This window comes from Vulpes vulpes, chromosome 4 (genome assembly GCF_048418805.1).
Source record: "Vulpes vulpes isolate BD-2025 chromosome 4, VulVul3, whole genome shotgun sequence".
In the NCBI taxonomy this organism is placed as follows: Eukaryota; Metazoa; Chordata; class Mammalia; order Carnivora; family Canidae; genus Vulpes; species Vulpes vulpes.
Window position 1 is genome coordinate 62,240,537 of NC_132783.1, and position 19,030 is coordinate 62,259,566.

Below are 19,030 nucleotides of genomic sequence, written 5' to 3' on the forward strand. Positions count from 1 at the left end.
AAATCCTTCAGAATGCTTTTGTGCCACAAAAATATTAGTTATTTTACAATAACTAACAAGCAACTCTATAGGATCAAAACTTCATAAATTAAGTAATATTTTTCCCTATTTCATCTTACACATATCCTTTTGTTATCAGTAATTTTCTTGATTTGTTTTGGCACAAGTCACACGGAGAATTTCTTGTTAGTTTCTTGAAATGTTATGAAAATGATGCATTTATTTAGAGAGACCCAAGAATATGAGCAAAACAGGTTAACTGTAAAAAAGAAAAGGCATGGTTCTAGATGGATTTTTTTTCCTTATCATTAACAAGTGCGTTCATGTTGTTATGTGCATATTAAGAAGCATTATGCAATTTACTGATTTACATAAAAAATTTAGAAAGAATTTTTTTTAAAAAAGGACAAGGCTTTGTAAAGAAAGTTAATTATGAATGAGTCATGGAATCAGGTAATACACGAGGTTCTTTTTGATACACTGTGCACTTGTAAGGAAAAAAATGAAAATCAGCAATACTCTGATGATATACTTCCTCCTGGTAAAAGTGGATCTTTCTTTTAGTAAGTCTACTGAGGAATGCCTGGGTGGCTCGATGGTTGAGCGTCTGCCTTTGGCTCAGGGTGTGATCCCAGGATCCAGGATCGAGTCCCACATCAGACTCCCTGTGAGGAGCCTACTTCTTTCTCTGCCTGTGTCTCTGCCTCTCTCTCTTTGTCTCTCATGAATAAATAATCTTTTTAAAAAAAAAATAGGTAAATCTACTGACTACAGTTTATTAAGTTGGAGATGACAGTTCATCTGACAAAAGGATTTGCCATGGGTTCCTATAATGAATTCAAAGCAGAACTAGTTGGTTATGAGGCTATGGATACCTATAGAGTCCAAAAGACTTGACACCTACGAGTGCCAGAGACATCTGCTGACCACATATAAGCACACATGCTATTTGCCCAGTTTGCACTATTATGATTCAGATTGTGGCTCAGGTGGAGAACTTCTCTCCTTCTTGATAAATAGTCATGGCACCAAATCCCAAGTATTCCCTAATTCTGAGCAGCCCAAGGCTACAGGATACCCTCAAATCACTGGAACCACCCCCAAATGTCTCCAGGACTTAGCCTCTAACCTTATAGCTGAGATCCACTCTGATTAATTGACATCTGTGCCAAAGTTCTTAACTATTCTGAGTATCACTTCAGGGTATAATCAAAACTTCTCTGTGGTCTAGGAGAGTTTCTTTCTCTAAAATACAGGATCCCCAAGAGCTATTGGACACGGTTTACTCCTAAAATTTACTCATCTACTAGTGACATTCAATTCAAGGAAATATGTCCCTTTCCTGTAGCAGATCCTTCAAGTTACATTTTCTAATTAATGCCTTATTAGTAGCTATGCCGGACTTTGAAACATGGTGTTCCACACATCACATAAATTGCCACTTTAGAAACTGATAGAAACCTGCAGATGGGGAAGAATTCAAAATAAAATACAGCTAAATAAAATATTGGCAGGATAGTGCAGAAATTTTAATCTTAAAAATGTAACTCCTAAAACAGGATTTCCAATGCTTCTATTCACACAGAAAATTTAAAGCTTGCCTAGTACAACCCCATGATTTTAGAGGGATAAGACATCTTTTCAAAGATGTTAAATTTAGGAAAATTGGCTTAGCAATATAAAAATTAAATTTATGACCATTTCATCCATCAGCTGGCATCTACAAAGATAAGTAAAATGGCAATACATACTTTCCCAGATGCTTAGGTAAAAGAAAAATTATATTTTCTTGTAAAAATAGATTTCAAACCTGACACGCCTCAGTGATGTTTAAAAATCAGAAGAGGTTATTCCAGGTAGAAACAAAACTAGTTGAATTGAGAAATTTGAGTTTATTTAAGCCTATTGTAAAAGCTTTGCATTTAGGAAAAGAAATTTTTAAAAACATTCTATATAGGCTAATATAGTAATTTAAAAAATTTTTGTAACCAAAAATGAACTTGAAAAGTAAAAACACATATATTTGGATCTTTCATAAAATAAGTTGTTGTAAACATGAAAGATACCTAACTCTGAGAAACGAACAAGGGGTAGTGGAAAGGGAGGTGGGCGGGGGTTGCACTTGGTGGGATGAGCACTGGGTGTTATGCTAAATGTTGGCAAATTGAACTCCAGTAAAAAAATATTTTTTAAAAAAAGTTGTTCTAATATCAAATAAAAATCACTAAAGTTTCTCCTCCATACTAGTATACTCTTAACATTTAAAATGAATTTAGAAATAATATACAAACCAATTCAATTCTGTGACATCAAATCTTTCAAAATAAGAAGGCTAATGAAAATATGTTACATCTTAATTGATCACTCATTTTCTGAAGGACTGTGTGTTATTCTTCAATGCCCTTACTTATCTAAACCGGGTTAATTATTAAAAACTATAATAGTGGGAAGCCTAGGTGGCTCAGTGGTTGAGCATCTGCCTTCAGCTCAGGGCATGATCCTGCAGTCCAGGGATGTCCCATATTGGGCTCCCTGCAGGGAGCCTGCTTCTCCCTCTGCCTGTGTCCCTACCTCTCTGTGTCTCTCATGAATAAATAAATAAAATCTTTAAAAAAACTATAATAGTAACACACAGATCAATAATGGCAAGAGAAATTTTTCAGTTTCATTCCTGGAGAAAGTGTAGTTTCTTAAACCATACACTGCAGTACTTATGGTACAAAAAAATAAGCAAACAAAAAACAAGAAACCAAAATTTGGCCATCCATCCTCTGCTTAATTTTAACCTTTAATGAATTGGTTAAGCATAAAAGTATCCCAGAAATCTGTCATAGCAAGTTATAGCATGGAAAAAAAATTTAAATTACCAAATCAGACTTCAAGGGAAAAAAAATGTCTTCATTAGGGGACAGAATAAGAATTTCAATTTTCAGAGGAAAATTATTAGCTATTTGCAAAACTACAATTGATTAAAGCCATATCACCATAATTTTATTACTTAAAATATGAGTGCCATGAAATTTTACTTGCCACAAAGAAGCTTAGAACATAGTCACATGGTTAGAGGTATTTGAAAATGAAGTACACATTAATTAGAGACAAATAGCCATGAATAAAGCAATTAAATAAGATAGTAAGGATAACAGCTCTGAAAATGTAAGAAAACACACAAATGCTCAAAGAAAGATTCAGTTTTAAACTACAGACATAAGCATGAGGTGCAATGACATACACCACCTTGAGGTTGCATTTTTTTAGGTTCTTTAAGATATCACAGGTCTACTAGACAGAGCAGAAAGTCAAACTTAAGGAAATCACAAGTAAAACACATTGACTTATTTCAGCAAAAAGGAAATCTTCAATACCTATGAAAGAAATCATTCATACAATGAGTTCATTAAAATATTACAAATATACACAAATTAAGTACTTGCCCCTTCTGACTTCTCCACCGTGTTAGCCAGCATCTCTTGCAGAGCCCGGACAGAGAGAGACTGTTCCAGCACAAAGGTGCAGATGGAGAGGTCTGGAGGAACATTCTGTGTGGAAAGAAGAAAAGATGCCTCCATCATCATCATCATCATCATCATCATCATCATCATCAAGCAACCAGATCCAATTTACCTTATTATACTTCAGCTTATTTCACAGAAAAAAAAAGAGTACTTGTCAATTCTCTAATGTCAGTTCATAAATCATCAAAATACATTATCTATTTATTTCACATTTAATCCATATTTGAATTTATGGATAACAATAGCTACCATTTATTGAGGGCCTACTCTTCTAGGCATTGCACTCAGATCATCAGTAAGTCCTATGGTCATCCATAAGGATTATTACTAGTGTTGTACAGACAAGAAAACAGACAAGTTAGGTAACTTTTCCAAAGTTACAATACTAAATTTTTCATGGCAGTATTAAACTGCCAATTTCCTGGACTCTCAAAGCCATTCATTTCCAATCTATCAAGAAGTCAGCTAATACAAAATATAAAGAACAAGAAACACCTGCCTCAAACTAATAATTGAAATTAATAAATATGAAATTGAATTGGCACAAAACAGTCATCTATACAGGCTTCTTTTCATCCAGAAAGAAAACAATTACTTTGTTTTATTTAAGTTGAATACATATTTGGTCTCTAACTTTAGATGTAGCAATGTAATTTCTGCTCTGTCCAGGGATGGGTGGCTGGGTGGTGTGATGTATGTGGGTTGTTTTTTGTTTTTGTTTTTTGCCTTAATCATACCGCTCCCCTTCTCTTTCCTTCCTCTGAAACTTCCACTCTAATCAATAACCCTATAAATTCCAAAAATCCCAGAAGCTAACTATCAGGTGGTGAAGGAAACAGGGTAAGACCTAACTGGTGAGTTAGAACTATTCCTCTCAGGAATAAGTACATTATCATTCACATAGCTTTTCCTTTAGATAAGCAGGATCCAGTAGGCAATCTAACTGGGCCTGGGAAGATGTTCAAAGGACTCTCTTAACAGAAGGGAGTTATACGTTATAAATATAGTTATACATTATAAATACATTACACACTAAATGTAAGTAAGACAATGTCTTTTTCACAAAAGAATATTAGGAGGATAAATTTGATAAACTGATATATCAAAATTATAATTTTCAACATTTAAGTATTTCTTTTTTTTTTTAATTAATTTTTATTGGTGTTCAATTTACCAACATACAGAAAAACACCCAGTGCTCATCCCGTCAAGTAAATTGAGCTACTATCATTAGAATGATTCTTACCAGCAAAGAATGATATTTTGTGATTTCTAGGCAAGATGAAGAGCTAGGGTTCCAAAATTAAAATTCTCTTGTGGATAAAAGAAACCTGTCATCTTGGCCACTAGGATTACTTGTACCCCACAAGAGCATGGCACCCATGTTTTGCTCTGGTTTGTTTTATATATTTTTTTAATGAACTTTACTTCACTGGACTCCTCCCCCCTCCTGTCATGGGCTTCTATGCTCCCAGTCAAATTTCTTTCCATTCCTCCTCAGCTAGTCATCCAAGCAAAATCCCAGATCTGGGCACAGTACTGCTTTCACACTCTGCAGTCAGCTGGACAAGAACTTTCTTTCCAAAGTCTTCAGATAAAAGACTGGAGGCTAGGAAACAACTTCTCTTTTACTCTGACACTTAGGAATAAATTCTTTTAAATTTAATTTTCTCAGTTCTAACTATATTAATTGCACTTTATCAGACCAAGACAAATGATACTGGGCAAAAAAATCTGATATTCAAAGCATTTCTTCCATTCTTACCCATTTAAAATGTGAAGGTTTAGAAATCATACTCTGACAAACATTGCTGTTAGAATTACTATGTTACTAAATGGTGTTCAAGAGAACCAATTTCTCAAAAAAAAAAAAACCCCTCGATTTGTAACATTTGCCCATTTCTGACATAAATACTCTAATAACTGTTGATTTCAAAGTCAAAAGTTATAAATCAGCTCACAGAATTCCTCAATATGTAACACACAGCTCTCAGGAATCTATGAGAACTGCTCCCAGTATGCTACTGGACTTATTTCAGACCCATATCTGTTAATTCCTTTAGAATGACTATAACAGTTAAGAGCTTGGGTTCTATACACAGTTACCTAAGCAATAATCCCAGCGTCACTACTTACTATCTACTAACTTTTCTAATCTTTGGTTTTCTTCTATGGAAAATGATATAGTGATTATAATAATTATACCATCCCCATAGAGTTGATGTGAAACCTAAATGAAGAGCTTATCACAGTGTCAAAAGCATAACAAGAACTCAAAATAAGGGAACCACTATCATTAATTTTGTATATTGTCATTTCTCACTGGCACTTAAGTAGCACTCATTTCTTAAAATTGATTCTTAAATGGATTGTACACTGGAGACATAGTGTTTGCAAACACAACTCAGTAATTATGGACCTGTTCATAGCACACAAAGTGCTCTAGTATTTTTCAAGACAAGTCATTTTTTGGTAAAGTTTATATACTGAACATATTTAAATCATTTCATGCTTCACTTTGCTCCAAATGTTGAAGTATGGATCACTAGGATAGTTGCACTGATTTTAAAGATTCCTGAAAAACACATGGATTTGGGATGGATTAATCTTGCCACACTGATTTCATTTCGCCACAGATGGACATATCTGTTACAAGATATTTTTCCAGGTAGTGGGAGTTAGCAAGAGCAAATGAACAGACAATCCACGAAGGCAACTTTGTCTTCTCAGAGACTCAATCCACTTTCTCTGATCCATCTTCCTCTCCTTCCTCTCTCTTTGAGCTCCTCTCCTCCTCAAATACACACAGATATAAACAGGAAAGCTGAGCAGAAAGAAAATATGGTTTACTCCTTTCAGGAAAATGTGAAACAACACATCAGAGCTCTGTAGTGCTATCCCTTTGCTTTGCTCTAAAGAAAAATAGGTTATTTTAGGCAACAGAATCATTACTGTAACTTGTGACCTTTGAAAATGAACTCCTCAAAGTACTCCTTAATTTAGATGAGAGTAGTCTTGAATGTTTTATAGCTAAACCATACTGTAGCATTTATGTTCAGCCTTTGTTCCTACTTCCCAGAAATAAAGTTAAGTCAGGGGAACATAAAGGATCTCATGCACTCATTAAAGACCAACTAAATGGCCAGAAATCAAAATGACTCCTAAAACCAGGCTCAGGAAATAAACATTTCTTAAACGTCTGGAGTGAGAGCTCCAAGTCACAAACATTTGCAAGCTGTCATCTTGTCCTTCATCTTTTATTTTTTAATGAAGTCTTATTACTAGAAATGTAAGTTTTCCAACTTTAATATGAAAGAAGTTCACTTGCCCTTACAAGGAGAGTGCTCCTAAATCATAAAAGCAACGCTTACATTGTATGTTTTACATTATTAAGTGCTTCAGAACAGATCACGTGAGAATCTAAAAGAACTTCAGCACAGCATATAGGCCTATCTATTTCTTATACATTATACATAACATTTACTTTCATGCAAAATTAAGTCAGAGAAAGTGCTTCTGTCTAAACATCTAAATAGGCTGCCCAGAACAGCACCCAAAGCAAGCAGGCAAAAGGTTAGTAACACTCTTCATGGGGAAACAATCCCAGTTTTAAGGGGAAATGTATACTTCTGCAAGAATAACAAACCTTAAGCTAATAGCATGGCTATGTGCCTTTTCCTCCTTTTAAAATACAAATTGGTCACTGTTTCCTCTGCCTGACAATCATCTAGTCTTAAGGGGAGAAAATTCTCAAGAATAACCACACACAGCATCTGGCTTTGTTGGCACTGGAGAGTCTGTGGGAAATCAATTAGGTTTCCCACTGAGGTATCCATCAAACCATTTGGCTTCTAGGGATCTATCTGCCTAATCCACTTAAAAACCTATTGAAACACGCCATTACCTTAAGTGAACTGCAACTGATTAATTTGGGACTCAATAAGTCATAGATCATCTCTTATCACTGTATAAAAGCTGCATAGTAACTAACCACTTTATTTTAGCATCTTCATACACTTACTCATGTTTTTCCTCCTTTAGCCTAAGATATCCATTTCCAGGTCTCCACCTAGGGAAACTATTTCATATTTTGAATCACATGTAAATAAAAGCCCATATAAAAACATTTTCTCGGGATGCCTGGATGGCTCAGTGGTTGAGCGTCTGCCTTTGGCTCAGGTTGTGATCCTCGGGTCCTGGGATTGAGTCCCACCATCAGGCTCCTCATGGGGAGCCTGCTTCTCCCTCTGCCTGTGTCCCTGCCTCTCTCTCTGTGTCTCTCATGAATAAATAAATAAATAAATAAATAAATAAATAAATAAATAAAATAAATAAAATCTTTAAATATATATATATATAATCTTTATTTTTTTCTGGGAAATGAACAAGGGGTAGTGGAAAGAGAGGTGGGTGGGAGGTGGGGGTGACTGGGTGATGGGCACTGAGGGGGGCACTTGATGGAATGAGCACTGGGTATTATGCTATATGTTGGCAAATTGAACTCCAATTAAAAAAATGGGTGACGGGCACTGAGGTGGACACTTGACGGGATGAGCACTGGGTGTTTTTTTGTATGTTGGTAAATTGAACACCAATAAAAATTAATTAAAAAAAAATTAAAAAAAAAATAATAATAATAAAATAAAATAAAATATATGTATATATATAATCTTTAAATAACATTTCCCAGGGTGCCTGGGTGGCTCAATAGATCTACCTCCAGCCCAGGTCATGATCTCAGGGTCCTGGGACAGAACACTGCATCTGGCTCCCTGCTCAGAGGGGAGACCCCCTCCCCCTGTTCATGATCTTGCTCTCTATCTCAAAATCTTTAAAAAAAGAATTTCCCTACTGAAAATTGAAACAATACTGATAAACTGAAAACCCTCTTTCTAAATTTAATTATATTCTTTTCCCCTTCCCCTCCCTGCCAGGCATCACTACATGGAGTCTGATGACCTTTTGGATTATGTATCTTTTCAGGTCTTTTTCTATGCATTTATATACATATGCTCATATAGAAGCATACAGAATGGCTGTTCCAATTAAAGGGCTCATGCTGTACAAATTATATATTTTAAGTTATTAATACGTTTTAAAGATCATTTTTTAGAGATCATTGTTTATTAGTAGATCTGTATCCACATCATTCTTCATGACTATTAGAGAATCTAGATATGCCATATTCTTCCTGAAGATTGGTTCAAGTTCTCTGTTATGTAAGACTATTACTCAACTTGGATCCTCACCTCCCAACCAGCCTAATGTGGGGGCTTACAAAAGAAAATGTTCACTATTTCCTTGAGTTGACCTTAAGCTCTAAGTCTGTCTATTTCTGGAAAATGAAGCAAATCTGCTTATAGGGATGTTATATGTACCTGCATACAGGTAGTTACAGCCCTAGTGACAGGTCTCTCTACTTTTGTTTCTGTTATAGTACTGCTAGGTTTCTAATACAAAGACAAGTTAATTTACCTTTATTCAGTGCCTTTTGATTGTGCTCCACATAACCTGTAGGGTAACTCAGGTATCTCAAAATGTATTTTGAAAAGTAATAGGGTATTAAATCTTGATAATTTGGCAACATAAGAAAAGGAGCAAGGCCCTATATCCAAGAACATAGGATTCAGATCCAGTGCATAACTAGCCAAGGGATTTCACATAAATCAGTCTGAGCTTTCCCATCTGTTAAGTGGCAAAATATCTATCAAATTTCAAAGAATTGTTCTGAGATTAAAATAAGAAAATCAATGCATTATAAACCAAAAATTGCCAATAAAATATGATTTTATCTTCCTAATTTAAGAAAAACCTAAATCAGAAAGCTCAGAATCACACAGATGTAAATTAAGAGAAGAGCTACTCTTCCATCAAGAAATGTGAAGACAGTATATTTTGGAGTGGAGCAGATGGTCTGAGGTTGAGACAGATTTGTTTTTGCTCAGCCAGCCATCTGCTGAGTAGCCTTTGGCAAGGCACTATAGCCACAGAGGGTCAACTTTTCCATGAACTATGGAGGTATCAAACTGTATCTTCACAAAAAATAAAGTTATTGTTTTTTTTAAGTAGCCAAGTAGAAACATGAACCAGACAAAACATCACCTACCAGATGGGGAAAAATATTTTTTACTACATTTATATTCCAACATTCCAATAAAATTATGGTGTTGTATCCCATTCACTTATATGAAATATTTTAAAAAGAAAATATCAAGCAGGATATAAGGGAAATCTGAGTTCACTTTTTCCTCTTTAAGACTCCAGTGATAACACTTCACCATATTCCCAGCCCAACAATGTGGTTATTAAAAGACATCCACACTTTTCCCTGGGAGTTCACAGTTCTGGGTAGCTTTGGTTTTTGTTTTGTTTTGTTTTTTGGTCATGTTCCTTTTCCCTTCATCCCACTTTGCATCAAAGGTCAACATGAAATGGTGTTACAGAAAGTATTTCTTTTAGATCAGCTAATGTAAACTAATTCTTTTAGATCAGCTTTTTAATAAAAGACTAAATGTAATCATAGCAGATGAAACTGATATGCCTGGATTTCCCCAGTTCTAAAGCCTCTGAATCCCTTCAGAAAAACTCAAGTCTTTCTCCTTGGCGTCCTTGACAACACAGGTCCAGATGGGGAAGGATCATATTAGCAGGTTTAAATGCCTAGTACTTAGTGTAAATTACCACTACACACAGCCTAACTCTGTCAATTCCACAGTTCATTAGGAAAATCCCTAATGAATTAGTAGGGTTTCATAGGATTTTCTCAGTGTTCATTTTGCCTACTGGCACACATTTTTTTATACAAAGCCCTTTAAATATAATATCACATAGATATGCCAACCTATCTTATTTTCACAATTACTTTAACATCCAGATGACTCACATGTTTCAGTGAAAATATAGAGGGACACTAGTTGGACATTCCATCACACATCACCTCTTCCATTCTAATATCACCACAGGAATATAATCTCAGGTCAAATTTGTTCACACACCTTGAGTGGGAGCCACTGTCAGTGAGAACATGAGTACATGATATTTTGAAAGCCAAACACTAAAAAGGAAACCAGACGAGAGGCTTCCACTGGGAATGAAGCCTCAATATGTACGTATCTTAAAAATCACAAATGCTACTAATGGTTTGCTAGATGGAGCCCCTGCTTATAAACACGGCTATGTCAAACCTATCAGTCACAATCTTGAATAAAGCCTAACTTTCCAGACTCTAGGTAATAGCCCACCTATGTAATTTGCATTTAAAAAACATCATTTCTGGGATCCCTGGGTGGCGCAGCGGTTTAGCGCCTGCCTTTGGCCCAGGGCGCGATTCTGGAGACCCGAGATTGAATCCCACGTCGGGCTTCCGGTGCAAGCTGCTTCTCCCTCTGCCTATGTCTCTGCCTCTCTCTCTCTCTCTCTCTCTCTCTCTCTGTGACTATCATAAATAAATAAAAATAAAAAATAAAAAAAATAAAAAACATCATTTCTAGTCTTGTAAGTACATCATGATGATGTTCTAGGAAGTTGGGCTCCAAGTTAAAATCTATTTAAAAAGTTAATGTCTCACCACTAAATTCAGAGTTTAGAGCTACTTCAGTAAATATATAAGTAAATGGATGAATACACAAACCACAAGAACAAATCAATTAGTGCAAATATTGGAACCACTGTTGTAGGACAAGTCGCCACAAATAATTTTGGAGTAGAGTTTCACTCTACTCAAAAGAGATTTTTTTTAAGAATCACAAAATATATACATGTTTGTTAATTATGTACTAAGGAACTGGCATTGTCATGACAGTAACTATACACTGAAAACTAAGGCAAAACTACTACATGGCCCAAGTACTTATTGAGTGTTAGAATCAGTGACATCTCAGCCTTGCTCCATGTACGATCCCAGTGAAACAAAGCTAGTGCTCAAACTTGGTAGATCCTCCAGTGAAAATTTCTGATGATCAATAGTGCCATCTCCAGCAAGTTTTGTGCAAAGGAGATTTAGGTAGAATCTATTCACAGATTCATTGCTTGAAAGCACTTGGGGGAAAAAAAATTTATCATAAGCAGGTCAACCTAATTATCTGCCATATGACCTTTTGCTACAATAATCATAGTCCATTGTCTCATAATCTTCTTAAAGAAGAGGGAACAATTCACACAAACTAGTGAAGAGGGCAATTAACAGATCTGGAAATTACCTAGAGCTCTATGGTTAAGTCAAAAGAAGAAGAAAATGAAAACGGGAATTATGCTTTCCAAATCACATTATGCAGACAATAAGATGATGCCTGCACATTTAATTATGTAATGGATTACATATTAATTTAGGCGTAACCACGCAAATACCAACCATCTCATCCTTTGTAGGTGTCTCATTCTGTGAAATATGCTGGATGATTTCAACTAACTTAATTTAAAATGGCCAGACCTAAATTAATAGCTCAGTATCAGTCTGAACAAATCAAGCTAGAGAGTCGAGAGTCAACTCAATAACATCACTTGAAACCTCAAAATTAGAACTCCGAATAGACTCAAGTTGAGACATTCAGTACCAGGGAATTCTTACTAAAATTCTGCTAGCATGGAATTTCTGTGCAGTTTCAATAACATAAAATAAATATAAACATGCAGAAATAATTATATAGGTAATAATTGCTATATCGTTTTTTAAATGTCCTCTGTGTGCTAAGTCCTAAATCCCATCATAACCCTCCAAGAGAAGCAATATTATCCCCACTACAGAAATGAGTAAATGGTGAGTCAGAAAATTCAACGACTTAATCTAAGCCAGAAACTATTAACAGGCATATCTGCTTAGCCTAAAATCCATACCACATTATCTCTCTCAAGGTAACATCAGCCTGGTTCTCAGCTGTTTGGTTTTGTTTTTCCATCCATTTGTGGTAATAGTTATTACTGATAAATTAAACCTAACTGAACAGTGTGCATGCTCTACAAGAGCTTACATATAGAAGCAAAGTCATGAGTAACCCAAACTCTGTCATTTGGGCTTGAGGGACATTTTAAAAGCTAATAATATGGTGTGAGGCCCTCTGGGAACGTCTTAGCAGGAGTAAAAGTGTAGTAAGGCATTAAAATAATAATTCTTGGGCAGCCCGGGTGGCTCAGCAGTTTAGCACTGCCTTCAGCCCAGGGCATGACCCTGGAGACCTGGGATCAAGTCCCAGGATGGGCTCCCTGCATGGAGCCTGCTTCTCACTCTGCCTGTGTCTCTGCCTCTCTTTCTCTCTGTGTCTCTCATGAATAAATAAAATCTTTAATAATAATAATAATAATTCTTTGTAGATGGATGCTTGTAAGTATATTCTGATATAGGGACCTTTTCCTTGTCTAAAGAAGAGTCACCACTTTGGTAAGAGATAAAAAGTATTTTCTGGCTGATGAAAGAAATATATAGTGGAATTAAAAAAACTAAGTCAAGATAGATACTTCAGGTAAATAATACATAATTGAAACTGAAGCTGATTTGGTGAAATTTAACCCTGACAAAACATTAGGTGATCTGGACATACTTCAGAGTTCTATTAATCCATATAAACTATAAACATACACCTGAAGATAACAATACAAATACAGTTTGGAGAACCCAAAATTCCATCTTGCCTAACACTACCACAATGAATTGGGGAAACATCAAAATTTATTCTTCCTACAATAGTATATCTTTAACCCCTCCCCCCCCCCAAAAAAAAAACCAGGGAAGCATAATATATAGTGAGGGAAAAAATATTCAAGAGAAACTGTCCCTGACTTCCCCCAGATACTGGAGTTAGAAGAAAATCTTCAAAGCAACACTCATGTATGTTTAAAGAACTAAGGGAAGCCATATTTGAATGAGTAAAAAAAAGTGCTATAATAATAAATCAACAAACAAAAATTCTCAATAAGAATACAGGAATTACACAAAAAGAACAAAATGGAAATTCTGGATTAGAGCATACTAACTGAAATAATAAATATATTGAGGTTCTCAACAGCATATTTGAGACAAAAGGAGAAAGAATCAGGGAACTTAAGGCCAGCCAATAGAAATAAAACAACTGTTTGTGCACAAAGGAAAAAAAAATTAACAATCCTCAAAAACCTCAGGGATAAAATACAGCGTACCAATATATATGTAATAGGTGTCCCAGAAGAACAAGATAAAAAGAAAAGGCCAAAAGACATATACATACATATATGTATGCATATTTATATATGTATACATTTACACATATAACACATTTTTATTTAAATTCCAGTTAGTTAACATACAGTGTAATATTAGGTTCAAATGTACTGTAATCACTCTGGAAAACAGCATGGAGATTGCTCAAAAAGTTAAAAATAGAACTACTCTAATATCCAGCAATTGCACTACCAGGTATTTACCCAAAGTATACAAAAGTCCTGATTCAAAGGGATATATGCATCCTGATGTTTATAGCAGCATTATCTACAATACCCAAAGCATAAAAATAACCCAGAAGCCCATCAAATGATGAACAGATAAAGAAAATGCAGTGTACACACATACACACAATGGAATATTACTAAGCCATAAAAAGAAGGAAATCTTGTCATTTGCAATGATGTGGATGGAACTAGAGAGTATTATGCGGAGCAAAATACATCAGAAAAAAGGTAAATACCATGATTTCACCCATATATGGAATTTAAGTAACAGAAGATACAGTTGAAGAAATAATGGCCAAAAACTTCTAAAATTCTACGAAAGACACTAGTTTACATATCTGCATATTCAAGAATAACAAAAAATCCAAAGTAGGATAAATACAAAGAAATTCACACCTAGATACAGCATAGTCAAACTGTGAAGAGTCAAAGACAAAGAAAAAGAAAATCTAAAGCAGCAAGAAAAAAATTGCTCATCAAATGCAATGGAGAATCAATATGATTAACTGCTGACATTACTTGAAATCAGGACAGAAGAGAGTTGGATGATGTATTCATACAGCTGAAAGAAAAAAGTATCAATCAAGAAATCAATATCCAGCTAAATGACTTTTTAAGATAAAGTAAAATAAAGACATTCCAAGATAAACAAGAATGGAGACTGTACCACAGCTGACATACAAGTAATGATAGAGGAAGGCCTTGAGGAACTTCCATAAAATCTGAAGGAAGAAATGAAAAGTACCAGAAATAAAATATATATACTAATGTAAAATATCCTAGAAATATTGTTCTTATTTTATCATCAAAGTTGTTTGAAGCATATAAGATTGTTGGAACAAGAAGAAAAAAAATCTAAGTCCATAGTTAGCAGAAGGAAGAAAATAATAAAGATCAGAGCAGAAATACATGAGAGACAAAAAAGACATAGATCAATGAAACTAATGTACAAAAGGATAAGCAAAATAAGCCAAACTTTCCCAAACTAAGAAAAAAATCATAAATGGAAGAGGAGATATTACAAGTGATACAATAGAAATAGAAAAAAATCATTAGAGGTTACTATTAACAATTATAATCCAACAAATTGGATAACTAAAAAGAAATGGCTGTGGGACGTCTGGGTGGCTCAATGGTTGAGCATCTCCCTTTGGCCCAGGGTGTGATCCTGGAGTCCTGGGATCGAGTCCCACTTCAGGCTCCTTGCATGGAGCCTGCTTCTCCCTCTGACTATGTCTGCCTCTCTCTCATGAATGAATAAATAAAATCTTTAAAAAAATAAATAAAAAGAAATGAATGGTTCAATGCAAAGAAACATACAACCTATCAAGACTGAGTCATAAAGAAATTAAAAATCATACCAAACTAATTAATTTGGTATCAGTTAAGCAGGATTTTGTGTATGATTGAATAAGCTTTTAACTTTTTAAAGTCTTGGTACAATACTTAAAACGTAAATTCAATTTCAATGCTTAGTTCATTAATTTAGTATTTATTTCAAAAAGGCTAAAGATAGAGTTTAATGTAAGAGATATTAGATATGAATCTAAATTTCATAAATCTGTCTTGATCATTTTGAACTTTTTGGCCAAAAAGTTTGTTTTTTTATTTGCTTTTTATTTATTTATTTTTTACTAGTAACATGGCTGAAGAACTCATATCTTGGAATAAAAGAAGTGTTAGCTCTGCATTTTGTCACTGTTACTTTCGTATGCTTTTAAAAAATTTTTCATTCTAGTGTGGTTAATGTACAGTGTACATGTATAGTACATGTATAGTTTCAGGTGTACAATATAGTGAGTCAACAGTTGCATGTATTACTGAGTGCCCATCAAGGAAAATGTACTCTTAATCCCCTTCAACTATTTCATCCATCCCCCAGCCACCTTCCCTCTGATAACCATCTGATTGTTATCTATAGTTAAGAATCTGTCTCTTAGTTTGTCTCTTTTTTCCCTCTTTGTTCATTTGTTTTGTTTCTCAATTTCACATAGTAGTGAAATCATATAGTACTTGTCTTTCTCTGACTGTCTTACTTTGATTACTATTATACTCTCTAGATTATCCCAATGTTGTTGAAAATGGCAAGATTTCACTCTATTCTTATGGCTAAATATTCCATTTTGTTATATGTTTATGTCTATATTTTTATATCTATATATAAACACTTGAGCTGCTTCGATCTTTTTTCTGGCTAAACAATATTCTAGAGAGAGAGAGTGTGTGCTGTTTGCATAGTTTGGCTATGGCAAATAATGCTGCAGTAAAGATAGGGGTGCATATATCCCTTTTGTATTCTTTTATCAAATATTCAGTAGTGTGATTATGGGATCATATAGTAGACCTATTTTAATTTTTTAAGGAACATTCATAATATCTTCCACAGTTGCTGCACCAGGTTTGCATTCCTGCCAATAGTGCACAAGGGTTTCTTTTTCTCCACATCCTCACCAATGCTTGTTTCTTGAATTTCTTTTTTTTTTAGCCATTCTCACAGGTATGAGGTGGTATCTCACTATAGTTTTGATTTGAAATTTCCTTCACGATGAGTGATGTTATCTTTTCATACATCTGATAGCTATCCATATGTCTTCTCTAGAGAAATGTCTGTTCATTTTTTAATTGCATTATTTGGGGTTTTGGGGTGTTGAGTTGTATTAATTATATATTTTGGATACTAACCCTTTACCAGATATGTCATTTGCAAAATATCTTCTCCCATTCAGTAGCTTGTCTTTTAGTTTTGTTGCCTATTCCTTTTACTGTGCAGAAGCATTTTATTTTGATTTGTCATAATACTTTATTTTTGCTTTTGTTTCCCTTGCCTCAGGACACATATCTAGAAAGATGTTACTATGACTGATGTCATAGTAAATAGTAAATTACTGGCTGTGCAGTATTCTAGGATTTTCATGGTTTCAGGTCTCACATTTAGGTTCTTAATCCATTTTGAGTTTATTTTTGTGTATGATGTAAAAAAAACTGGTCTAGTTTCATTCTTTTGCATGTAGTTATCTGATTTTCCCAACACCATTTATTGAAGAAACCTTCCTTCTCCCATTGAATATGTCCTTCTCTGTCAAAGATTAATTGACCAGAGAATTATGGGTTTGTTTTTGGGCTTTCTTTTCTGTTCCATTGATCTACAGGTCTATTTTTGTGCCAGTACCACACTGTTTTGATAACTACAGATTTGTAATATAACTTGAAGTCTCGATTTGTAATACCTCCAGTTTTGTTTTTCATGATTGCTTTGGCCGTGCAAGGTCTTTTGTGGTTCCATACAAATTTTAGGATTATTTGTTATAGTTTTGTGAAAAAAATCTGTTGGTATTTTGATAGGGATTGCATTACATATGTAGACTGCTTTGGGTAGTACAGACATATTAACAATATTTGTTCTCCTAATCCATGAAAATGGAATGTCTTTCCATTTCTTTGTGTCTTCAATTTCTTTCAACAGTGTTTTATAGTTTTCTTCACTTAGGTTTTTTCTTAGATATCTATTTTTGGTGCACTTGTAAATGAGATTGATTTCTCTTTCTGCTGCTTCATTATTAACATATGGGAATGCAACAGATTTCTGTACATTGATTTTGTACACTGCAATTTTACTGAATTCATTAATCAGTTCCAGTAGTTTTTTGTTAGAGTCTTTATGGTTTTCTTTCTTTCTTTTTTTTTAATATTTTATTTATTTACGATAGAGAGACACACAGGCAGAGGGAAAAACGGACTCCATGCAGGGAGCCTAATGTGGGACTCGATCCCGGGTCTCCAGGATCAGACCCTGGACTGAAGATGCCACTAAACCGCTGGGCCACCTGGGCTTCCCTTTAGGGTTTTCTATATGGAATATTATGTCACCTGCAAATAGTTTAAGTTTTACTTCTTCCTTACCAATTTGGATGTCTTTTATTTTCTTTTTGTGGTCTATTTGCTGTTGCCAGAACTTCCAGTACCATGTTGAATAAAAGTGGTGAGAGTGGACATTCTTATCTTGTTCCTGGCTCAGGGAGAAAGGTGTAAGTTTTTCCACATTGAATATACTATTTGCTGTGGGTTTTTCATAGATGGTCCATATTACATTGAAATATGGTCTCTCTAAACCTATTTTGTTGAGGGTATTTTTAATCATGTTATACTTTGTCAAATGCTTTTTCTGCATCTATTGAGATGATCATATGTTACTTATCCTTTCTGATGTGATATATCATGTTGAAAGATTTGCAAATATTGAATGACCTTTGCAACCCAGGAATAAATACCACTTGATCATGGTAAATAATTTTTTAATATATTGTTGGATTGGGTTTGCTACTATTTTATGAGCTGTTCTGCAGCCATGTTCATCAGGGATATTGGCCTGTAGTTTCACTTTTTCAGTGGTGTCTTTATCTGGTTTTGATATCAGGGTAATGCTGGCCTATGAATGAATGAATGTGGAAGTTTTCCTTTGTTCTGTTTTAGAGTAGTTTGAAAAAGAAGAGGTATTAATTCTTCTTGAAATATTTAGTAGAATTCATCTGTGAAGCCATCTGGTCTTGGACTTCTTTTTATTGGGCATTTTTTTGATTATTGATTCAATGTCATTGCTGTTAATCAATCTATTCAAACGTTCTATTTTTTCCTGCTTCAGTTTTGGTAGGTGATATGTTTCTAGAATTTTCCCATTTCTTTTAAGTTGTCCAATTTGTTGGCATATAATTTTTTGTAAAATTCTGTTAGTCATTTTTATTTCTGTGCTGTCCATTGTTATTTTTCCTCTATTTGTGATTTTGTTTTAGTCCCTTTTTTCTTCTTGTTCAGTGTGGCAAGAAATTTATCAATTTTCTTGATCTTGTCAAAGAACCCACTGCTAGTTTCATTGATCTGTTTGTTTTTGTTGCTGTTTTTAGTTGTTATATCATCTCTCTCTGCTCTACCTTTTCCTTCCCTCTGCTAGTTTTGAAGGGTTTTGTTGTTCTTTTTCTAGCTCCTTTGGTGTAAGGTTAGGTTGTTTGAGATTTTTCTTGCTTCTTGCAGTAGGCCTGCCTTGATATAAACTTCCCTCTTAGAACTGCTTTTATTGCATCCTAAAGATTTTGGACCATTGTGTT

General features: G+C 34.6%; 1 protein-coding gene across 1 annotated transcript in view; it reads right to left on the bottom strand.

Annotated features, from left to right (window-relative positions):
- The window catches only part of RYR2 (ryanodine receptor 2), a 721,805-nt gene that overhangs the window by 457,371 nt on the left and 245,404 nt on the right, over positions 1–19,030 (bottom strand). Inside the window, exon 3 of the mRNA XM_072755910.1 lies at positions 3,435–3,539. Coding sequence (XP_072612011.1) covers positions 3,435–3,539 — 105 coding nt within the window. The remainder of the gene's footprint in view (positions 1–3,434; positions 3,540–19,030) is intronic.